The 23,908-nt window shown below is 42.5% G+C and overlaps 2 protein-coding genes across 2 annotated transcripts in view; both read left to right on the plus strand.

Moving 5' to 3' along the window:
• The window catches only part of tgfbi (transforming growth factor, beta-induced), a 280,474-nt gene that overhangs the window by 222,486 nt on the left and 34,080 nt on the right, over positions 1 to 23,908 (plus strand). The window lies entirely within an intron of this gene.
• The window catches only part of fat2 (FAT atypical cadherin 2), a gene marked incomplete at both ends in the record, with an annotated part of 141,756 nt that continues 124,813 nt past the window's right edge, over positions 6,966 to 23,908 (plus strand). Inside the window, 2 exons of the mRNA XM_083980395.1 lie at positions 6,966 to 10,203; positions 13,158 to 13,469. Of these exons, the coding sequence (XP_083836521.1) occupies positions 6,966 to 10,203; positions 13,158 to 13,469 (3,550 nt within the window). The remainder of the gene's footprint in view (positions 10,204 to 13,157; positions 13,470 to 23,908) is intronic.

A 23,908-nucleotide genomic window follows, 5' to 3' on the forward strand; every position in this document is an offset into this window, starting at 1 on the left:
TCCCAGCCCTTAGTCCACATGAGGGGGAGGAGATAATGAGTGAAATTTCAATTTTGGGTGAACTATCCCTTTAAGCAGTTTCATTTAGTTTTTATTTTCGAGGAGTTGACTAGTTCTTATTTAGTCTTAGTTTTTCAGGTTTTAGGAGAAAGCCTCTGTGAGATCTCTGAAGATGAACTTCCACATTTGTGGGATTTTTCCCTTTTAGTTGCATCCCATAATGTTCCCATCAGTCCTCATCAGGTTACATCCACTCTTCTATCTTCAATCTACCTGTGGGTCGCACTTGAAGTCCTCTCATCTTGAGCTGTGGCGGTTTCTTCCTACAACTTCAGCATCTCTAAGAAAACCACAACTTATTTAGTTCTTGTTTTTGGAAAATTTGTATTTTTATTTCAGTTTACTAAATAGTTTTCTCGCTGATAGTTTCAGTTTTAGTTTTAGTGAACGATAAAAACCCTGGTAGTGATGAGACCGGTGGGGGAAGAAAAAAAAAGGTCTGTACTGTTCTCTGTCTGTACTGAGCCATGGGGGCGGCGGCGAAATGTGATCCAGGAAGCTGGAGCTCAACATGTGGCTGCAGGTCGCTGCCCGCGAACACACAGTGGGAGTGTGAAGGTGTGTGTGTGTGTGTGTGTGTGTGTGTATGCGGGTGTGACTGAGGCGGTGGTGAGTGTGCATGCGAGCGCTGACCTCAGCTGCAGTAATGGCCCGAGGTCTCGGCCCTGCAGCGGCTGAGTGTTTGGATGAAAACATGAACATTTTTTCTTTGAGTCTCAATTTCAGGTTCAGCTGAGTTTTTTGTGGACTGTGAGTGACAAGTCGGAGAAAAGCTCCTCAGCAGGCAGCAACGGTCCACAGCGGCGTTAAACCCTCCAGAGATTTGCCCGCTGTAATAGTGACTGACAAACCGAAGTGAAACTCCATCAGTAAAAAAAAAAAAACTATTTTAGATGCAGCTTGAACATTCACCTCCATGCCAGCCACATGTGTGTGCAGCGTAGTCTGATGTTCAGGCAGCTAATGCTGATTTGTGGGATTCATTACATGGCTGGCACCGTGTTCATTACATTCAAATGGAATTCATTATATTTCTAAGTTTTCAATCAGAGTGTAATCCATCCTCATCTCCCAGTGAAAGCAGCTTCCTCCTCCTCCTCCGCTCGCTCACTGTCACTGTAGCCGCAGATTTACCTTGAGTTCATCCTCATGGGGAAACGCTACAGGAGTAAATGTTTACCTGGTGGGATTTCTCCTGTGAGCTGTGTGTGTGTGTGTGCTAAATAGTCCTCATTAAAAAAAAGTTTCACATCAAGTTACGTGTGGTTTTCCCCCTAGGGATGCACCAGTCTGGCTTTTTCAGTCCCAATGTGCAAACTGACACCGATACCTGATACCGATCCAACACCACTGGTGAATTAATAAACTGTACCAGCTCCATTATCTGATATCAGATGTAGCTATTTAGTCAACATCTGGGCTGATGTCCAATCTTAATATCTGATCGGTGCATCCCTATATTTTTGACAGCTGGTCCAGTCTTAGCACTCACTGTACTGTATGTGGCTCCTTTACAGGGTTATCAATAATAAGTTTGGTATACAACTTATAGTTTCAGGAAATTGCTGAGAGATTATGTTAAAGGGATAGCTCAACATTTTGAGATAATAACAGAACGTTACCAGACAGAGTTTTTTTTAAGTTTAATTCATGCCAAACCGCTGATGCGCGTTCCTGTCGGGGACAGTTTTCTGGCAAGCAGTCTCTGCATTTGCCTCTAAAACAACTCTGTGTGGTAACGTTGTGTTATTATCTCATAGCGTGGTGAATGTGCAGGTCACAACTTGTCCACCAGAGCGTTTTGGAGTTGTTGGATTGTGTATTTGATGAGTTTGATGAGGGAAACCAAGAAATCCCATGAGCCTCCGTAGCGTAGCTCTGAGCAGCTCACGGCTCTGCTCCGCCGTTCTAAAAATAGCTTGCACCGACAATTTAAGGTACTTTAATGCACTTACTATAAGGGACCAAGATATTAATGAATGAATTTTAGTGGTGTTGTCATGGAAGTGTTTGTAGTTTGACTTGTTGGATCAGGTATCTGACATCTATCATACTGTATGTGATTTGTCATGTTATTGTAATACTTCGTAGTATGTGGACCGCAGAAAGAGTAGCTACCATCATAGTGGCAGCTAATGGGGATATGAAAGAATGCTCCAGTTGATCAGCTGCTGATCATTGTCATTATCGGCCGATTGGTATGAAAAACCTATGATTGGTACTGTAGCTCTGTCCGCCTCCTACTTTGTGACCGGCCGCAAAAGCAGCAAAAACAGTGACTGCAGCAATAATGATTCATATGATTCATATCTAGATGTTGCAGCTTTAACAGAGAAGAAGTTTCAATTAAAACAGTCTCAGAATCAAATCAAATTTCCATATCACACAAACTTCACTTAACTTCACCCTCTCCTAAAGAACAGATCATTTTGTTTGTGATAAATATGATGAAATTCATGTGAATGGCATCTTTCATTCTTTCATTTTTGTGTAAAAAGCCTTGTCCATTTTTTCTACAGAAGATGCAGGTGATTGACAGTCAGAGCTCGGACGGGCTGAGTGAGTCATCAGCAAAGCAGATAAACAACTGAGTAATAAAATATCTGATGGTTTGATGAGATGAAACTCTCAACGGTACGAGTCTGTGTGCATAAAAACATGACTGAAGAAATTAATTACAACTCTCGACATTCATTTTTTAAGAGCCGCTCTGGTTCGTTCCTTCTCAGACACAGATCTGAAATGATTAAAACTGATGTCCTCGTTATAAACCTACGGGATTTTCAAAAAATATTATTCTTAAAAACTCCTGCTTTTCACTGTGGAGGAAGATCCAGTTTAATTTCATCCAAACCGCTGAAGGATTTCTACACTTTGACTTGGCAATGAACCAGCTGTGCAGAAAGTTCTGTTTGTGTTTGATGTGCCAGGAAAATATGTTTTTTAATCTTAGTGATCTGACCTTGTAAGAAAAACAGGGACATGGCTGCAAAATCCTGCTTGAGACACATTTGTTCTGTCTATAGGGACGAGCATATTAAAGTGTTATTCTCATACAGAATCCTTCTTAAACCTGTAATTATCACGCAGAGGATTACTTTTTACTTCATTATGCCAATCCTGTAGATGCATATCCTTCAGACTTAGAGCCGTGTGAAATTTGAAAACAGACTGTATATGAAATAGGAGCCAGATAATATAACTTACAATTACTTACTTGTTTTCACAATTAATCGCCGTGTTAAACATCACAATTAATGAATCGTAAAGATTATGTTGGAACCATATAGGCAGACAACAAACACGTGTGTAACTTGGTAAAATGGCACTGAATTGATAGGAATTTAATGTTAGCATGTCATTTGATGAAAAAAATGATAAATTTGATGGTAAAAAACACGATTTAAATACTTAACTTAAACATTTGCTTTATATGACAGTTAATGACTTGAATATTGGGGGATTAAGAATTGATCATATATTAATAGATACTTCAAATATTTTGTGTGCATAATTAGTGATGTAATTGTATTTTGACATTTGATTTTATACATTCATTAATTAATGTATAATAACCGTGATAAACGTAAATACCGTGATTATTTCCCTGATAAATATCGTACCAAGAAAATCTATAATCATAACATCCCTGTTTACAATATTGCAAGCATTTAAGCAGTGATTGATTCTCCTCAGTGGTTCTCAAACTTTCTTTATATCAAGGACCCCAAAACTGACATAAATTAGACCGTGGACCCCCATTGGACAAACTTTGAAACAAACACCAGGAAACATAGCCTAGAAATCGCACCCTAGCGGCAGCAAATATATTTGCTCCGTAGGTGGGTCTAGAAACGAGCCATAGGAACTTTTTGAGTCTCGAACACTGTTTGTGTTGACCAATCACAGCGCTCTATCTGTTTAGAGAGTCGTTGGGCGGCTTAACGCCATGACGACATACTTGCGACGGTGAAAAACATGAGTTGATGGCTTTGGCAAAGGAATCGTTTGAATCGGCGTTGGCATCAACTTTGAAAGAAACAAACGTGTCATTTTCTTTAAAAGTTGAGCAAGAAACTGCACTGAAGTCGTTCATTTAGAAGAAGGATGTATTTGGTGTTTTGCCGACGGGATGTGGGAAAAGTTTAATCTACCGACGTCATCCTGCTCTTTGCTCTGATTGGTCGTAGCGCTACCCTATTGGTGCAGAGGCAGTTTGAAAGACAGCCTTCATCCCGCCCCCTGGACTGAGCCGAGGTCTACCGCTCGTTGACACACTAGACATGTTAATGATATAGTCTGGCTTGTCAGGCTACAGAAATACACAAATCTTTGTTCTGAAAATGAATAATTTTTTTTAGTCAGTGTATGTTCAAATTGCTGCCAATGGCATGAGGTTTTGGGAAAAAAAATTTAAATTTCTGGAAAAACCCTGGGAGGCCCCGGACCTCACTTTGAGAAGCACTGTTTTAGACAAATTGAAATGTCCCGGGACTGAAATAAGGCCAAGCCTCCCAATCAATATCTATCTTAGACTTATTTTAATCCGGCCTCGCTGATGTGAAAGATAGAAAAATGACACTGCAGAAAAATTTGGGAAGATCACAAGATGCCCTAAATCTCCTCCAGAACCCAAACAGGGGGGTGTGGGGGGGCTGCCGGCCGTAATCTGATTATCTGTCACCAAGTGCGTGGAGATAAAAATCCCACATACCTGTCACCCTCCACTGAAACCTCCAGCGCCAGGCAACCTGGAGACACAGACCTGAACGTTCAGGACATCGTATACCCAGGATCAGTTTCATAAACCCATATAAAACACCAGACACTGTTATTCATAACTGTGTGGCAAACCATGGAGACGTCTTTTGTCCTTCTTTCTTTCCATCTGTGTTTTCTAGCGCCAGGAACCACAACAATGCAGTCAAATGATTTAGCTTTTTCTGCTCTATACTATCTGAATAACCTTATTTTTTCCAGAGAAGTGAAAGAGAGGGAAAAAATGTGATGGATCTTTCCATCTCTGATCTCAGGGAGCGACATTTCTGCCCCGCAGATTGTTCTGTGCTGATTGCTTTTAGCTGTGGATGGGCTGTCAGGGAGGCGGTGAAGGGCAAAGTGTTCTGCCCTGCAGTTCTCTCTCTTCGCTGTCAGCTGTGGGTGTCGCGAAATTCGAGCTGGCATGGTGTGGCCGTGCATCAGCTGGGGCTCCCTCATGTATTTCCATTTTACCAGTACACATTTTTTAGTTTGTGGTTTTGTCTGAAAGGCGGGAAACACCCATGAAAATGATGCATGTGTCAGATCTTGCTGAGGCCTTTTATCCGCTGACCTTTCACTCAGTTTTTCTCAAACAAACAAAATGTGAAAAAAAGCCCCAGAAAAGGCGTTAAAATCTTAAATTTCACGTAGAAAAGTCCAAAAAACAGAGTCATCATGAAGACGATACCAAGGTTACACTGCAAAAACTCAAAATCTTACCAAGGATATTTGTCTTATTTCTAGTCAAAATGTCATTTCTAGTCAAAACAAATCTCATTATACCTAAAATAAGACTCATCACATAAAAAGTAGCTTGTTTTTGACACTTTTTACTTCTTTCAAGCATATTTTCACTTGAAGAAAGAAGAAAAAACTGATAGTGGAGCAAGTTTTCATTTTAATTTGTTTGAAACAAGTGAAAATTGTCTAAAAACAAGTTAATTTTTAGGTGACGAGTCTTATTTTAAGTGGAAAGAGATTAGTTTTGACTAGAAATTAGACATTTTGACAAGAAATAAGACAAATATTCTAATGTGGTTTTGATCTGGACTCGTCTCATTTGTTTATTTCACTCAGGTTTCCGTGCAAAAGCGCTGTTACAACTCCGACTTTGTAGGATTCAGATCCTGTGATTATGAAAGCAGCAATTTAATGGCTCATGCCTCTAGGTACATTTAAAACACATACACATACACTGCCCACATGCAGCTGTTTACACTCAGATCAACACTGAACCTCTTCCTCGTCGTCTGCATGATACCAGGTCGTCAAACTACTAATCACTATCCTCGAAGCTCTACGGTGACATCGCCTTTTAAAGGAGAAAAATCCTGATGAGCGCTTGTTGCTGGTATTTGCCACCAAAAGAATAATTATGGGGAAGGGTTTCAGATGCCACCTGTCTGAAAAGGCTCAGAGGCAACTTTCTGCTGCTGAAACAATGTGTTGCTTAACTTTGGCGTGTTGGGACAAGAGTTGGATACCTCACCACAGACTTCTCTTTTCTGTTGTCATTGTCTATTCTGTGTCCATTGTATTCTTTTTAAAGCCAGAGATCAGAGGGTGAAGGGGGGGGGGATTTGCATATTTACAAAATAGTGGAACAGTGATGTGTGTGTTCTTGTGCAGATATAGCCTACAAGACGCACCGCAAAAACCTTAAAATCTTTCCAAGAATATTTGTCTTATTTCTTGTCAAAATGTCTCATTTCTTGTCAAAACTAATCTCTTTCCACTTAAATTAAGACTCATCACCTAAAAATTAACTTGTTTTTAGATCATTTTCACTGGTTTCAAGCTAATTAAAACAAGTAGAAAAATCTGCCAGTGAAAGCAAATTTATTGTATTTGTAATAAGAAAGAAAAACTTGCTCCACTATCAGATTTTTCTACTTATTTATATAATAAAGTGTCAAAAACAAGCTACTTTTTTATGTGATGAGTCTTATTTTAGATATAATGAGATTTATTTTGACTATAAATGACATTTTGACTAGAAATTGGTAAGATTTTGAGTTTTTGCAGTGCAATATAAACTAAACAGGCTTTTTCCCTAAATATGACTGTCTTGTTTTTTCATGATCGTAACATGTTTCTCATTCTCTGTTTTCCCAGGTCTGTGGATCTTCATGGAGAGGTTAAAGATGGCGGCTTCGGGAACGACCCTCCTCACTCTAGCAGCAGTGTTCCTGCATGTGGCCAGATGTCAGGGGAGTATGGAAAAGGGAAAGCACAGCTCGCCGCTCAGGTTCACGCACCACCTCTACAACGCCACCATCAACGAGAACTCGGCCTCGCGGACGTACGTGGAGACGCCGGTGAAGATGGGGATCGAACTGACAGACTTGTTCTGGGAAATCGCTTATAACATCGTCTCGGGAGACGAAGACGGCCTCTTCCAAGCCGAGGCCGTCAAAGTCGGGGATTTCTGCTTCCTCAGGATCAAAACGCGCACCAGTCACTCGGCTATCCTCAACAGGGAGGTCAGAGACTCTTACACTCTCTCTGTGGAGGCGACCGAAAGCATCTTTGACTTCCAGGTGAAGACAAAGGTGTTTGTCCAGGTGCTCGACACCAACGACTTAAAGCCTCTTTTCTATCCGGCCTCGTACAACGTGGGCATCAGGGAGGACACGCCGCTTAAGTCCAGCGTAGTCAGGGTCAGCGCCACGGACGCCGACATCGGGAGCAACGCTGAGTTTTATTACTCCTTCACCAGCAGAGCTCATCCCTTCGTCGTCGACCCTTTCACCGGAACGGTCAGCCTCGTCAAGAGACTCAACCACAGCCGGTCGGACAGATACGACCTCACTGTTTTAGCCGAGGACAGAACGAAGAAGATATCCGGCGTGCAGAAATTCGGCAACGTCGCCAAAGTCACGGTGAACGTAGGAAAGATGTCGCAGAAGTCTCCGGTCATCACGACCCCGCTCAAACCCACGGTCTCTCCGGACGGCAAAGTGACTATCAATGTCCACGTGGAAGCAGGAGTTAAGTCTGTGGAATCCCTTAATATTGTTGAAGGGGATCCTCACAAGTGTTTTGAGATAATCCCCTCAGGTGTGCAGGGCAGCGACTTCCAAGTGATCTCTACAAAGAAGATTATCCGGTCTCAAACTCCTTTAGGGCTGAATCTGTCCCTTCAAGCTAAAGACAGGAGCTCCCCCAGTTTACTCTCGTCAATTGAGCAAATCCACATTCCTGCCTATCATGACAGCCCGTTGGCATTTCTGGAAGACACCTACATCGTCACTCTGAGTGAGTTTTCCCCTCCGAAAACTCATGTGCTGAAGGTTTCTGTCAACCCGGTTCCTTATAACGTTACCTTCAGTGTCAAAAACAATCCAGACAGCTCCAACTTCAAGATAAACCCCAAAACGGGGATTATTATAACGACGGGGAAGTTTGATTTCGAGGCACAGGATCGCTATGAGTTTGACGTCGTGGCCAATCACGGCGCGGCGGAGACTCACATCGTGGTTGAGATAACGGACGAGAATGACAACAGCCCGCAGTTCGGCCGGACGTCGTATCAGGCCACGGTGGATGAAAACACGCCGGTCGGCAGCAGCGTGTTGAAGATCGCAGCCACGGATAAAGACAAAGGCAAAAACGGCTTCGTGACGTATTCCATCGCCAACTCAGGCCCCTTGCCGTTCACGATAGACCCGTTCACCGGCGTCATCTCCACCGCCGAGCACCTGGACTACGAGCTGATGAAACGGCGCTACCACCTGAGGGTTTGGGCGTCCGACAGCGGCGAGCCCTTCAGCCAGGTCAGCGAATCTCCCGTGACGATAACGCTGAACAACATCAACGACAACACGCCTCTGTTCGAGAGGGTGGGCTGCAACAGCACGGTGCCGCAGGACTTACCCGTCGGCCAGACCATCTGCGAGCTGTCGGCCATCGACCTGGACGAGCTGCAGCAGCTCAGGTACGGCATCGAGTCGGGAAACGAGCTCCAAGTGTTCGGGATCGACCCCGTGACGGGCGTCGTCGCCCTGCAGCAGCCGATCCCCCTGCGAGCCAATTCGTTCACTCTGAGAGTCGTGGCCTCGGACGGGAAGCATCGGTCCGACGTCTCGGTCGTCAGGATAACCGTCACCAACAGAGGCGAGGAGCCGACGCTGCGCTGTCAGGAGACGGGCGTTTTCAAGGAGCTCACCGACAAACTGATCGAGTCCATCAAACCCATCCTGATCAACGAGGAGGAGGACACGTTCTCCGACGTTCACATCACCAACCGACATTCTCCCAAGTTCGACCTGAGCGTTCCCAGTTCCATCGACCTCATCGAAGACCATCCGCTGAATTCCACCATCGTCCAGTTCAGGGCGACGGACAACGACACCGGCTTCAACAGCAAGCTGGTCTACGCCGTGTCCAGCGGCAACGAAGACGGCTGTTTCTCCATCGACACTTTCTCCGGCGAACTCCGGTTGGTTTGTCCGCTGGACAGAGAGAGCAAGGAGTTCTACATTTTGAACATCACGGCCTACGACTTGGGAACGCCGCAGACGTCGGCGTGGAAGTTCATCGCGGTGAACGTCATGGACGTCAACGACAACCCTCCTGTGTTCGATCAGCCCAGATACGTCGTCCGCGTGCCTGAGAACACAGAGATCGACTCTATTATTTTTACAGCTCGCGCAGTCGATCCGGACGCGGACACGAGCGGTAACGTCCAGTATTCCCTTCTGACGTCCACGGACATGTTCAAAATTGACGAACTGACGGGCGAGGTCATCGTGACGCGTCATCTGGATCGAGAAACCTCGCCCAGACACGACCTCCAGATCGAAGCCAGAGACCAGGCCGGAGTCGGCGCCCAGCTGTTCTCCACCGTCGACCTCGTGGTCGTTCTGCAGGACGTTAACGACAACCCGCCCAGATTCGTGCCCAAGGTTTACAAAATAAAAGTCCCCGAAGACATTCCCGTAGGAACCCTGCTGGTCTGGGTGGAGAGCGTGGACTCGGACCTGGGCAGCGGCGGCCTCGTCACCTACAACCTCAAGAACACCGAGAGCGGGATCTTCCACCTGGACCCGTCCACCGGCGCCCTGACCCTGGAGAGGGACCTGGACTTCGAGAGGCGTCCGTCCTACAACCTGACGGTCCGGGCCGTGGACCACGGACACCCTCGCTCCCTCTCGTCCTCCTGCTTCGTGGAGATCCAGGTCCTGGACGTGAACGAGAACCTCCACAGGCCGGTGTTCACGGAGTTCGTGTACGAAGCCAGCGTGATGGAGGACGCGGCGGTGGGGACGTCGGCGGTGACGCTCACCGCCGCAGACAAGGACCTGGGCAGAGACGGAGTCGTGAGGTACCACATCCACGGAGGCTCCGGTCTCGGTGTTTTCACCATCGATGAGGAAGCAGGTAATTCATTAACAGTCTGGTTTTGCAAGTTCAAGAAAATAATCAAATTAAAGGACAATTCCGGGGAGATGTTTTCAGAGAATAATCAAAAGACTGAAACATCTGAGACGTAATGGCTCTGAAATTGATAAATAATTAATAAAGTTCAGGCTTTTTGTCAACCTTTTTTTTAAAATGCGCCAGCACCACAGCAACATGACAAGAAATCTGACTCTTAGATTCTCCCCTCTCCCCCACAAATAATGATCTGATATAGTTAGTATCAGGATTTCTAGACAAACTACATGTTTTAAAGGACAATTCCGGGCAAATTCAACTCGGGGCTGTATTTTCCTAACATTTTAGGTCTAAAAGAAGGAATCTGAAGATTTTCAGTTTAATCGCTCCTGTTTTGCGGTGGTTGTGTCTGTCGCCACATCGCCACGGCAGCGATGAATGGGAGCGGATTGAAGTTCTGCTGCTTAGGCTGTTTACATCCCTCAAAGCCACAATTTTTTCCCCACAGACAGCGTCAGATGGCGACTCAAACATGCACCAAGAAGTTTATTTACTTCAACAAGCCGACATGTTTGTAAAACTAGATCTAATTCAAAGTCTCGCGCGAGACCCAAGTTGACGCTCGGTGTGTTCAGGTGCAGTGGGAAGCTCCCATTTGTGTCATAAACACAGGAATATCAACTCTTGACTTGCTTCAAGTAAATAAACTTCTGGGTGCATGTTTGAGTCGCCATCTGACGCTGTCTGTGGGGAAAAAACTGCGGCTTTGAGGGATGTAAACAGCCTAAACAGCAGAACTTCCATCCGCTCCCATTCATCGCTGCCATGGCGATGTGGGGACAGACACAACTACCGCAAAACAGGAGCAATTAAACTGAAAATCTTCAGATTCCTTCTTTTAGACCTAAAATGTTAGGAAAATACAGCCCCGAGTTGAATTTGCCCGGAATTGTCCTTTAAAACATTTTGTCTAGAAATCCTGATACTAACTATATCAGATCATTATTTGTGGCGTTTCCATCAGCTTGGAGAAGAGGGGAGAATCTAAGAGTCAGATTTCTTGTCATGTTGCTGTGGTGATAGTGCATTTTTTTTTTTTTTTTTTTTTTTTAAAGTTGACAAAAAGCCTGAACTTTATTCATTATTTATCAATTTCAGAGTCATTACGTCTCAGATGTTCCGGTCTTTTGATTATTCTCTGAAAACATCTCCCCATTTCCATCAATTTTACAACATTAAAGACAACAACAGCAGCCTGGTTGACTAATGATCTGCGGGTTAGGGTGACCTGCGAGCTTTCGTGTTGAAATGAAAGAGCCTTGTTGAGCGACTAGACAAATTAATTTAAATTGTCTGCTTTGGCTTCCAGCGTCCATTGAGCTTTTGATCTTATCGCACAAATTTAGCCATTCAGGTTTCAGTTTTTTGTGTTTATCTCATCTTGTGGTGCACATTGAGATTAAAGTTCATGCTTGACTGTTATCACAAGGCAGGATGTTAAATAGAAATTAAACTCGTGCTTCAGGAGCTGTAACTTTCAGCCTCTGAATGAACCTTTGTCCACAGCTGCTTCCAAGGTTAACAGAAGACTGATCTTTCACTTCCTACATGTATTTCATATTTTCTCATGAGTTTGAATAAATGGCATCACTATTCACCGTGAAATAAGGTCAGACACACGTAAACGAACTCAGTGACGCGCCTGCACCGTGTTGTCATAAAATATCTTCATGCATTTCCTCATGTATGTTACCTGAGATGAGACACGTGCGTGCGTGGTTGTATGACATGGTATTCCCTCTGGGCTGCTTAAAGGTGGTTTGTCTGTTTTTCCATCAGCGTATACTTTTGCAGAGAATATCCTGCGACGTCTCGGCATATCTTTTCACATTCCATTATCCTGCTGTTGCACTTAAGGCTAAAGATGTAATCAGGACAAGTCGAGTTCTGTGTCATAATGGATCCCCGCTGAAATACATCCCTTTTTTTTTTCGTCCTGTGTTGCTGGTCTTTGAGCTCTCCCTCAAGGTGTCCAAACTTCAGACTGTTTCTGTGTGCAGAAAAGACCATTTCCCATGTTTTTACCATAATTAAGTTCTGGTATTCAGCTTTGTGTACACCAGAGGAACCTGGGTAAGTTTTGGCAACAGAAATATCACCCACACTGCTAAGAAGAGAACGATTAAAAAAAAAGAAATGTCCCCACCCACTTTTGGGCACCAGTCCAGCCTGATGACAGCCAAACTGATTGACATTTACTCCAGGGTTGTTACAGTCATCACATATGAAGAATATGATTAAGCAATATATCACGACAGCCCCCTTAGAGTGGTATAATGAGCATATACCACGGACTGGAGTGATATATTGCCTTTATAAAATAGTTACCAATAATGACAATATGAAAGAGGAATACACAATCAATTTCATGTAGTTTTATTCAACCAGAAATACATATTATCCAATAAAATAGCCTCACTGTGAAAAACTAGTCCCACCTCTCCAGACGTTAGCTCCTAGTTAGCTCTGCATCTCGTCTTTTCCTCCGCTTTTTTTTCAGGTGAAAGTCACTGCTCAGTCCCCTCTACCATTGTTAACCCTCCCCGGAGGTGAAAGTTCACCTTAAACATGTGAATTCAACTACTTTAGTCCGTTTTTTAACATCCTAAAAACATCAACTGTCTTTTGCTACGGAGTGCAACAGTCCGTTGTCATGGATACATGACAACAACTTCCATTCATACCAGTCATACGTGCCTGAGGCGGAGTGATAGCTTACGCTGTGATAAGGCTAAGAATAGTAGCCGTGGTATATAATGCTCAATATACCACGTTTAACCAATCAGATCGCCGGATTTCACCTTTCCGTTTTATAATGAATGATTAATTATATGCTAATCAATATATAAATACAGTATATGTATGTTCCTGATGCTGTTTCCATTTCGTTTTCTCAGGTGTGATTCGTACAACAGAGACGTTGGACCGCGAGACGACGCCTCACTACTGGCTCTCCGTGTACGCCACCGACCTGGGGACGGAGCCTCTGGTCTCCTGGACTCACGTCTTCCTGGAGGTCGTGGACGTCAACGACAACGCTCCCGAACTCTCCCAGCCCGTGTATTTCGCGTCCGTCCAGGAAAACGTGGACTCGGTCAAATCCGTGGTCCAGGTGTCGGCCAAAGACGTGGACACGTCGTCAGAGGGGAAACTTTCCTTCCAGATGCTGGAGTCTCACCGGACGTATTTCGACGTTGATCCCAAAACGGGTGAGTAAGAGTGAATGAACACAAACAGTTTGATTAAACCAGAAACACTTGAATTCGCTCAGTAAAGCAGAACATCGGTCTTTCAAAGCCAGACAGTCTGACGCATCTTTGAGATCCTAATTGTTATCTAGATCTGCACCAAGCCCACCAAGCCTGATTACCCAGATCCAAACAGATGAAGTCTTATCTTTGAACATTGAAGGAGAAAAATAAAGGTTCCTCTCTGTCTCTGATCCACGTCCCATCCCCCGCTTTGTTCTCCGCTTTGTTTTCTTTCACCTTGTTCAGCTGCTGTAGATGGGTTCAGTCCCATCAGTCCTATCGGTCCGCCTGATGCTCGCCAGTTAAAGGGATAGTTCAACATTTTGGCAAATTGTCCCATTGCCATAATCCCTATAGTCATAGCAGTAGGTTCGTTACCTTTAATTGTCAGTGCAAGCTATTTTTAGAATGGCGGAGCAGAGCGGCGAGTTGCTCAGAGCTACGCTACGGAGGCTCATGGGATTTCTTGGTTTCAAACTCATCAAACTCATCAAATACACAATCCAACAACTCCAAAAAGTTGTGACCTGCACATTCACCACGCTATGAGATAATAACAGAAGGGCAAATGCAGAGACTGGTTGCCAGAAAACTGCCCCTGACAGGAACGTGCATCAGCGGTTTTGCATGAATTTCCCTCTAAAACAACTCTGTGTGGTAACGTTGTGTTATTATCTCATAGCGTGGTGAATGTGCAGGTCACAACTTGTCCACCAGAGTTGTTGGATTGTGTATTTGATGAGGGGAAACCAAGAAATCCCATAATGAGCCTCCGTAGTGTAGTTCTGAGCAGCTCACGGCTCTGCTCCGCCGTTCTAAAAACAGCTTGCACCGACAAATAAAGGAAACTAACCTACTGCTATGACTATAGGGATTATGGCAATGGGCCAATTTGCCAAAATGTTGAACTATCCCTTTAAACAAACCAGCATTTCAAAAGATTTTACTACGGGGAAAACAAAACACACAAAAACACATTTGGTCATTGTGTAATAATAACGATCAAGGAGAAGTAGTTTATCTAGATAATATTTTAGATCATGTTTTGATGTGAAATCCTTCGAGCAGCTTCACTTTCAGCTTGGGTGATTCTAAGTGTGGAGCTTGGCCCCTTCTCCTTCATGTAATTGAAGATTTTACTGAGCCACCATATGGACGGGGACGTATACAATAACTCTGGGATACAGGATGGAATTCAATCAGCCTACGCGGTGCCATCCTCCCATTTCACGAGCAGTTTGGACAGAAATACAGGCAGCACGCTCCCCACCTGATTGATTTAAATTTTGATTCAAACTCCCTGTGTGGATATCAGACATCTGGAGCAGCTCTTGCAGCTCTTGTCTTTCTCAAATAGCTCCGACACATCTCTATATGTTGCCACGTCGTCCTGGCAGATTTACATTTACCGCGGCCGTAAAACCCCAACATTGTGTTATTTCTCACTTGGGGAGAAGGTTGAGAAGTATAGTTGATACCTCGTAACGCACTAACCCTAAGGAGGGACGCAGAGAGAGAGAGCGCAGCGCTGGAAATAAAACTTTATAATGAGAAACTTGTGAAGAGGTCATCAACAAAGCCACTCATCCGTTTCCTGATGGATGTGTGTGGACTTAAAGTGAGAAAAGTCTAAAACAGGAAAGAGAAAAGAAGGATACCTGTAACCCCCCCTCGGGGCATTTGCGTGTTCATCTTTGACAGTTGCAACTGAGTCACTTTTCAGAGACTTTGATCTTCAACCAAATGAGCTCTGCGTGTCGCTACAAGCCCGTCCTCTTCTTCTAATCTCCTGGTTGGTCTCGTGTTTGTCCACGCCCTAAGGCCAGTGTACCGAGGGATTACAGAGAGGGAGGGCGAGTTGTGTTAATGCTGAGATGCCACACAAAGGCAGCAGGACGGGAGGTGTTGAAACAGCTGGACAGCGTCACATTAAAACACGTATTTTTGGTACAAAAGCAGGTGTATTTGATATTCATTTCCTCAAACAGACAAGCCTTGGATGAAAAAGGGATATTGTGTCTGTGTGTACCTTTTTTTTTTACAATCTGAGGATTTCCTTAATGGAATATAGAATATAGATGACCTAAATCCTCCTGGAGAAACGACTACTAACCTTTGCAGTGTACTGTATAGCCTACTCCACTTATACTATGTCGTTTGCGTGAGATAATGACAGGAATGAAAATGTAAAGCAACACAGAACCGGTGGAACAAGAGAAAACCTAACGACACATAAATATCTGGAAATATCTGAGCTGCTTTCACAAAAGAGAGAGTAAACGATGAGAGAAACTATACACTGCAAAAACTCAACATCTTTCCAAGAATATTTGTCTTATTTCTTGTCAAAATGTCTAATTTCTAGTCAAACCTAATCTTTTTCAAATTAATATAAGACTCATCACCTAAAAATTAACTTGTTTTTAGGTCATTTTCACTTGTTTCAAACAGATTTTCACTTGAAATAAGTAGAAAAATCTGCCAGTAAGCAGAAAAACGTGCTCCACTATCAGATTTTTCTGAAAATCTGCTTGAAAGAACTACTTGCAAGCTCCATAAAGTCCAAAAAAGTAATGTTCACACCCCGTCCACATATTTGTATATTCCTCCTCTGGGACTATTTTTCTGTGCATTGGTCTGGGCACTTGTTTCTAATGAAGGGGAAACTTAATGCTGCAGCATAAAACACAGTGAACTTCCAACAGCGTATCCTTCCAGAGCCCCGAGCTTCACCTCATCCAGCTACTTTAAGATGAACTGGAAGGCACCCAGGCTTTCAATCTCAAACCTGTCATCACTGTTGGACCTGGGTGATGCTGTTGTGGCTGAATGGGATCAGATTCCTGCAGCAAAGTCCAAAACGATCTGGTCACAACCAGGACGCTGCAGCAGATTAATGCCCACGGTTTTTAAAGCTGAAGTTAAAATGTCATTTTTACAGAAGACAGGAAAAGCACTCAAATAACTATCATAGAAACCCATCGGACAGAAAAGAGTATAAGAAGGATCAGATAGCAGCTTTCACTGGTCAAATAACGCCGTGTCAGTGAGGGAGACTCTGTTGAAACCAGCTCGTTGGAACATGATCCACCTTGTCTTATTTTCACAAATGCACAAACGATTTACCAATGTACAGGACGAGCGGTGTAGAAACCTCTCGTGCCTGGACAGGATGAGGCTGACTCACGGCTGCGTGGAGGTTTCTGTTAAAGCCTTTATCCTCCTCAAATGATACGTACTTACTGATGTACTATACTTATAATGAAATACCTGGAGAATAATGGGACAAAATATTAGGTGGGAAGGAAAGGTACTAAGTGACGAGTTGGGAAGAAACGAAATCTGACTTTTTTCCTTTAAACAAATTGTTGGGTGTGCTAAAATTACCCAAAATTACCTAAAATGATTGTCTGTTTGGTTATGTAAGTTCAGTGTTGGTTTCATTATGTGTAGTGTTGATGATTGGCAAGGCCAGACAAGCCAGGAATGCTCCCAGTTCATTAGCATTTCCAGCTGCAAATTCCTCCCAACGCCCCCAGACTGGCGTTTTGTTGTAAAGCAACCCACCGAAAATAATTGAAAGTCTGCTTCTGCTAATTTTTTTTTTTCATATTTTAAACACGTTGACGTCAAACCCAACAAAGTATTGACCCAAAGAAGAAGTACTCTGCATGGTAGCTTCCTCCTCCGTGCCACAGAGATGAAGTGTTGTCATTAAAAACACATCAAGCTGCACACAACGTCTTCCTGTGTCATCCTGCAGCCAAATGAAAGTTCCCTCCTGTTTGGATAATGCATTTCTCAGCAGTTTTTGGAGCTTATACCCACTGAGTCCAGTCGCATCAGCATTGTCTTTTAAACTGTGCAGCAGTAACCGTTTGGAAGAGCTGGCTTTGTTTTTCTAACTTTGACATTTATAACTCCAGCCGATGTGCTCTTATGCTCCATGTGGTGCAAATCTGTTTGTCCGCGTCTCTCCATTGACTTCTAAAAGCTTCTAATTGGTCCATTTTGCACCTGAATGCACCTCGGGACGGCGTGTCCGTTCAGAACGGCCCCACTGATCAGATATGCTTGTGACTAAGCTCGACAAACGAGGCTTAGCGTTTTCCATCTCAGATCTGTGTTCAGATAGTCGTAGTGTGATAATGGAAAAACCTGCAGAAGACCCTGTGTTGGGTGGATTAGTGTGAAACGACTTGCTCCTAATGATCTGGGGCTGGTTGCTGCTCTGCTCTGCTCAGAGCTTTGTTTACCCACACTGCCTCATTTGCATACATTTGTTCTGACAAAGTACTCACTGCATCCGTCGTTCAAGAAATCCCCCCTCTAATCCAGCTCTGCTGAATCTGGACTCCTTCTTTGTAATCTTGATACTTAACTTTCTTTTCCTCTGCGTCTTGACTTTTATCCTCCCTCATAAAGGCTGATGTGTAATTTAACATGTCTGTCTTGAAGATCTGCTTTTGAGCTCGCTAAATTAAAGATGGGGAGGAAACTTGGAGACAAAGACGAGGGAGCAAACAAACCGACCAATCAGTCCGGGACATTTCCAGACATCGCTGTTGATCCTCTGGGGGTTTTGACAGGCGTCCAGCATGGCTGAGTGAAAACAGGCGACAGGGGAGAGAGAGCAGGATTTACCCCCGATTCCCATGTCTGTGCTAATGACAAAAACACACTTTCTAACGTGTCCCACCTGTCCTAATGATGCCCTCCCAGCGGGGCTTGTTTGCACTGTTGTAAAAAGGACCCAATGACCCTCAGCGGGGTCGTTCTCTCCACTTACGACCCCCAGCTCTGTCTACACACACATCCACTCTGGGCCCCCAGTCCTCACACTGGAATCTAAATCCCTGCAAACTGAAGCAGTGGTGTAGTCTATGTGATACTAATGCATAGATACTTCAGTATACCCAGTACAACAAAACTATCTAACTAAAGTATGTCAATGGTCCTCAAAATGGGAGGGTTGACAGGGTTCAAGGGGGCCCCCAACTGTTTTTTTTTCACTTTTTTGATTATTGTTTGACTTTTTTCTTTCTTTTTTCATTTTACCACTTTTCTTCTCTCATTTTTTCTTTTCTAGTTTTTACTTTTTTTTTTTTATTAAAGAAATTGTACCCCTTTTTGTATTATGGTTTGCCCCCCCCCCCTTTTTTGAGAAATGTTAGCACATTTTTCTATAATTCTTGAGTAATTTTACCAGTTTCTTCTCAATTAAAAAAAACAAAAAAAACTTTTTTCTATTTATTATATACTATTTTTACTTTTACCCTTTTTTTTAAATTATTGTTTGACTTTTTTTTAATTTGACCACTTTTCCTAGAATTTTTACCAGTTTCTTCTAAAATTTTACAACTTTTTTTGAGACATTTTACCAGATTTTTCCCCAAAAAGAAAGAAAGAAAGAAAGAAAGAAAGAAAGAAATTGAAAACTCCACTTTTTTGTGGAGAAATTGTACCACTTTTTTCCCAGAAATTTCTCTATAATATTTCAAAAATGTACGCCTAATTTAAACATACATTGATTGTGTATTTCTGGTGTTTGTACAGTTTACCCACTACAAAAAATTAGACTACACCACTGAACTGAAGTGACCTGCTCAGAGTCTCGTTCAGATACTCTGCACACACTCGTATTGATGATAAAAACATAAAAAACTTTCCAGCAACTTTTTCCTTTAGTTGTTTTTACAAAGATGCTGACACAAATATTCGTCTTTGAACCATGCACTTGTGTTTGAAATGTATATCATAGAGAAGCCGCACAAATCTGTAACTGTACATTTCATGTTATGTTTCAGCTGTTGGAGGTTTCTTACACAGTTCAGCTCCAGCTATTTTATTATGTAGAGAAAAGCACCACCTTCAACAAACCCTACACCCTCTTTGAAGTAGAAATGTGTTGGTGCATCTACTGTATCTTTGATGGTGCAGACAAGACAGATGTTACTGTAAAGGAAGGAACAACAAAATTATAAAGTTACCGTCGCCACCACAAGAGATGAAGAGAAAGTAACGATGCACAGAATACAGACGGTAAAATGTTGTGTTTCCCATCATCTGGCCAATCACAGCTTCCAGTTCACACTTAAAAACATTGAATACAAGGAAAATGTGCACACACTAATTTATCAATGTTATAAAAACGTCCTATTTATGAGGCTGTCACATCTGCAGTTCAAAGAGCTTTACAGGCGACTGATGATTAAACGGCACAAATGACAGTAAAACTAACACTCGTAATAAAATCTCATTTTTCTTCTCTCTCTCTGTTTGAAATGTGCTTAGTTAATAAAGCTGCGTTGCCTTGACAGTGATGATAAAATAAAATACACAAGTCGATGAAAAAAAAGAGCATTAATAATAAAGCTGCTGCTGCTGCTTCTTGCAGAAATAATGATGTTTTATAACCAGGAGTTAATCAAAAGTCAAGGCAGACAGGTGAGTTTTGAGGTTACATTTAAAGAGAATGTTTGATTTCAGCCGTCGTTGCAGATGATTTTATATAATGACCTTGTAAAGTTTTTATAAAACGTAGTCGTTGTCCAGTTTTTTTTTTTTTTTAGATTTATATATTTTTATTTTCCAACATTCTCATTCATAATCATAACAAAACAAGTGACAAACATCATTCACACACACAAAGATAATCATAAAAAGAAAAACAACCCACCCCCCCCCCCCACCCCCGTCCCTCCCTCCCACCCACCCGCCCCGAGGAGCCGTCCCACTAACACATTGGTCGCATACGCCTCTAGCTACATAAATACCACATGGCTTGAGGCATATAAATAGAGAAAGAAAGAAAAAGAAGAAGACAAGAAAAGAGAGAGAAAATAAATGGAGAAGCATTTCTATGTAATAATAAAAATATATATATAAATGTATAGACACATATCCATGCAAAAAATAAATAATGGTGATAAAGTTAAAATAAAATAAACAAACTCCATTCAAAAAATAACTTATGATAATAAAATTAAATAAAGGTGTTAAAGTTTTTATAAAACTTAGTCATTGTCCTGTTTTTTTTAATATAACGAACCTGTTGCCTCTGTTTTAACGACACAAACCACAACGACGCTCAAACCCTGAAAATCTGCAGAAGCTGCAAAGTGTCAGTTTGTCATAAAACCACGAACAGGAGCAGGATCCAGTCATTTCACACCAACAATAAACACTGACTCATAAAAGGCCCAGACACACACACAAACACACACACACACACACACACACACACACACACACACACACACACACACACACACACACACACACACACACACACACAAACACACACACACACACTCTCTCTCTCTCTTATCCAAACACTCCTCTGTGGTCTGACCCCCATTATTATCCTGCCAGCAGTATTGGCAGGCCTCCCCAGCTCTGCCGTCCCTATTAGAGCTAATAGCAGCCCTAAAACACTTCACTTAATGTATTTAGATTGGCCGAGCCGAGGTCAGAAGACTCTCTCATCAGCAAACTGCTGGAGCAGAAAGAGGAAAGGGTCACAGAGAAATTAAACAGAACACAAAGCTTCTGCAGCAGAAGTTTATTATGTTTTCATTAATCAACTTAGTTAATCGTGTCAAGTTCAGAGCTGTAACTCAGTTAAAGGGATAGTTCACCCTAGAATGATATTTCGCTCATTATCTACTCACCCTCATGTTGACTAAGGGCTGGAAGAATTATCAGAGTCCACCGTCCCTTCTCTGAGTTACAGGGGGTCTCGGCGTAGCAGTGAATTTCAATGCAACGGTTGCAAAGGGACACCAGAGCTCTTCGTAAATTGTCCCGAAAAAAATTAAATAAGTCTATATTTTAAGCTTGTTTGTAGCGGAAGCTTCTCGAAGCTCCTCTTCCTGGTCCGTCCAAATCTCGCGTGATTCGCAGTAACCGCACTGACGCCGGCGCAAATCACGCGAGATTTGGACGGACCAGGAAGAGGAGCTTCGAGAAGCTTCCGCTACAAACAAGCTTAAAATATAGACTTATTTAATTTTTTTCGGGACAATTACGCAATTTGGGGCTTCAGCACAAGACGGACATTACATACGAGCATCATGGAGGTATTTGGATGTTTTTTTGTGTGTGTTTTTTTACGAAGACCTTTGCAACCGTTGCATTGAAATTCACTGCTACGCCAAGACCCCCTGTAACTCAGAGAAGGGACGGTGGACTCTGATAATTCTTCCAGCCCTTAGTCAACATGAGGGTGAGTAGATAATGAGCGAAATATCATTCTAGGGTGAACTATCCCTTTAATCTGGAAGGAATCTTGTAAATGACTTCAGTCCCAGTATAAATAAAACCTGCTGAACAATGTGTAAGAAAGATGACAACACTGGAGTCGTCTCTATAGTCACTGACTGATCAATTCTCAGCTGAGCTCCTTGGGAACAGCAGGGAAGAGGAAGAGCACTTCCAATACACTGAGCCTCAACTCCTTTACAGCAAATACACTACTTTCATTAAATATATCATTATTACTAAAGGAGGCAGAGGAACAAGTGGACATAAATGATTACCCCATCCCATCTCTTCACCTCCCCAATGCCCTTTAAACCCTTGAAACAGAGAGGTGAAGAGTGGGAGTAGAAATATTCCCCAATATTGTATTATATTTCACATTATCCAATGCCTCAAATGGGAAAATATGTAAAACCCACACATAACAAACAGCATATTAGTGAACTTTTCTCATTTTAAAATCCTTATTACAGTAATGGTGAAAGTACTTACACTTATGATAATAAATAATAATAATAATTGTACATTTTATTTGTAAGCGCTTTTACAAATGCTCAAATTTTTACACTTTATTATTTTACTTTATTTTCATAAAATAGAGCAAAGTCAGAATGAGATCAAATTAAAAACAGCAATACAACAGTATAAATGTGTCTCTTTGACTGCATGTGAATGTACAAACTAAGATTTAAAATGAATAAAACATTGAAATGTCTATTTTAATGTTTTATTCATTTTAAATCTTATATTTTGTAGCGTGCAGGTCTCGTTAAAATCTGTATTTTTTTCGAAGGGCTGCGTTGCCCTCAGATTTGACCTGGTCTTGTCTGGTTGAGTTCCTCCTGCAGTGAAGAGATCTGAGTGGTTCTCCGTCTGAACTTTCCTGTGCAGCAGCCAAATGAGTCTGAACAACAACCTGCTGAGTTTATGTTTCATATCAGGAAGAAACAAAACTGTTAGATGCAGACCGGAGCGCTGACTCAGCCACCAAATCATCCGCTGCTGATGGTTTCTGGAGCGTCGGGCGCTGCAGGTCGTAATGAACCTCCATCAGAACCTGTGATTTTAGCTCCTCATGATAATTTCACCGTGTTTCCACTCTGAAATAAACACACAGTGACAGTGGGAAGCAAAACCTTTAAATGGCAGCTCTGACTTTTATCATAAGTGCTTTCATTCATAAATAAGAACATTTTCTGTTTGTTTATATTGTTTTTTCCTTACTGGGGAATACAGATATTTGTTTACCGGGACTTTATTGACGTGAGGAAGTGATGCTGGTTATTCAGGGCTACGGACGCCCCTCAAAGTTGAGACAGTGCAAGTAAATTGTTCATCTACTTGTGCAGCCTGTAAATTTGCTGTTTTCCTTTTTTGAACACGACTCAAAGAAACTGGAATCTGTCATTAAAGCGATAGTTCAACATTTTTGGCAAATTGGCCCATTGCCATAATCCCTATAGTCATAGCAGTAGGTTCGTTACCTTTATTTGTCGGTGCAAGCTGTTTTTAGAACGGCGGAGCAGAGCCGTGAGCTGCTCAGAGCTACGCTACGGAGGCTCATTATGGGATTTCTTGGTTTCCCTCATCAAACTCATCAAATACACAATCCAACAACTCCACAACGCTCTGGTGGACAAGTTGTGACCTGCACATTCACCACGCTATGAGATAATAACACAACGTTACCACACAGAGTTGTTTTAGAGGGAAATTCATGCAAAACTGCTGATGCACGTTCCTGTCGAGGGCCGTTTTTCATCAAGCAGTCTCTGCATTTATCTCGAAAACAACTCCATTGTTTGACCATGACATGTGCTTAATATTAAGAGGGTCCTTCAAGTTCCAGCTAATTTTTTTTTGGAAAAGTTTCACTAATTTCCACCTGTAGCAAGGCCAACGCGGTGCTAATTATCTGTGAAATGAACTTTTGTTTATCTCCTTTTTCTTATAATAAAGATTGATGATGATAATTTTTGTAAAAATATCATGAGATTTAAAATCCGCATAGAATCATTTGCCAAGTTTTTGAGTTTCTGCAGTTAAAACTTTTATAATCACACTGATGAAAACACACACACACATATACTGTACTTGCACACACACAGGTGGACATACAAAAACACACACCCAAA

The sequence above is a fragment of the Trachurus trachurus genome, assembly GCF_905171665.1.
Source record: "Trachurus trachurus genome assembly, chromosome: 10".
Classification (NCBI taxonomy): Eukaryota; Metazoa; Chordata; class Actinopteri; order Carangiformes; family Carangidae; genus Trachurus; species Trachurus trachurus.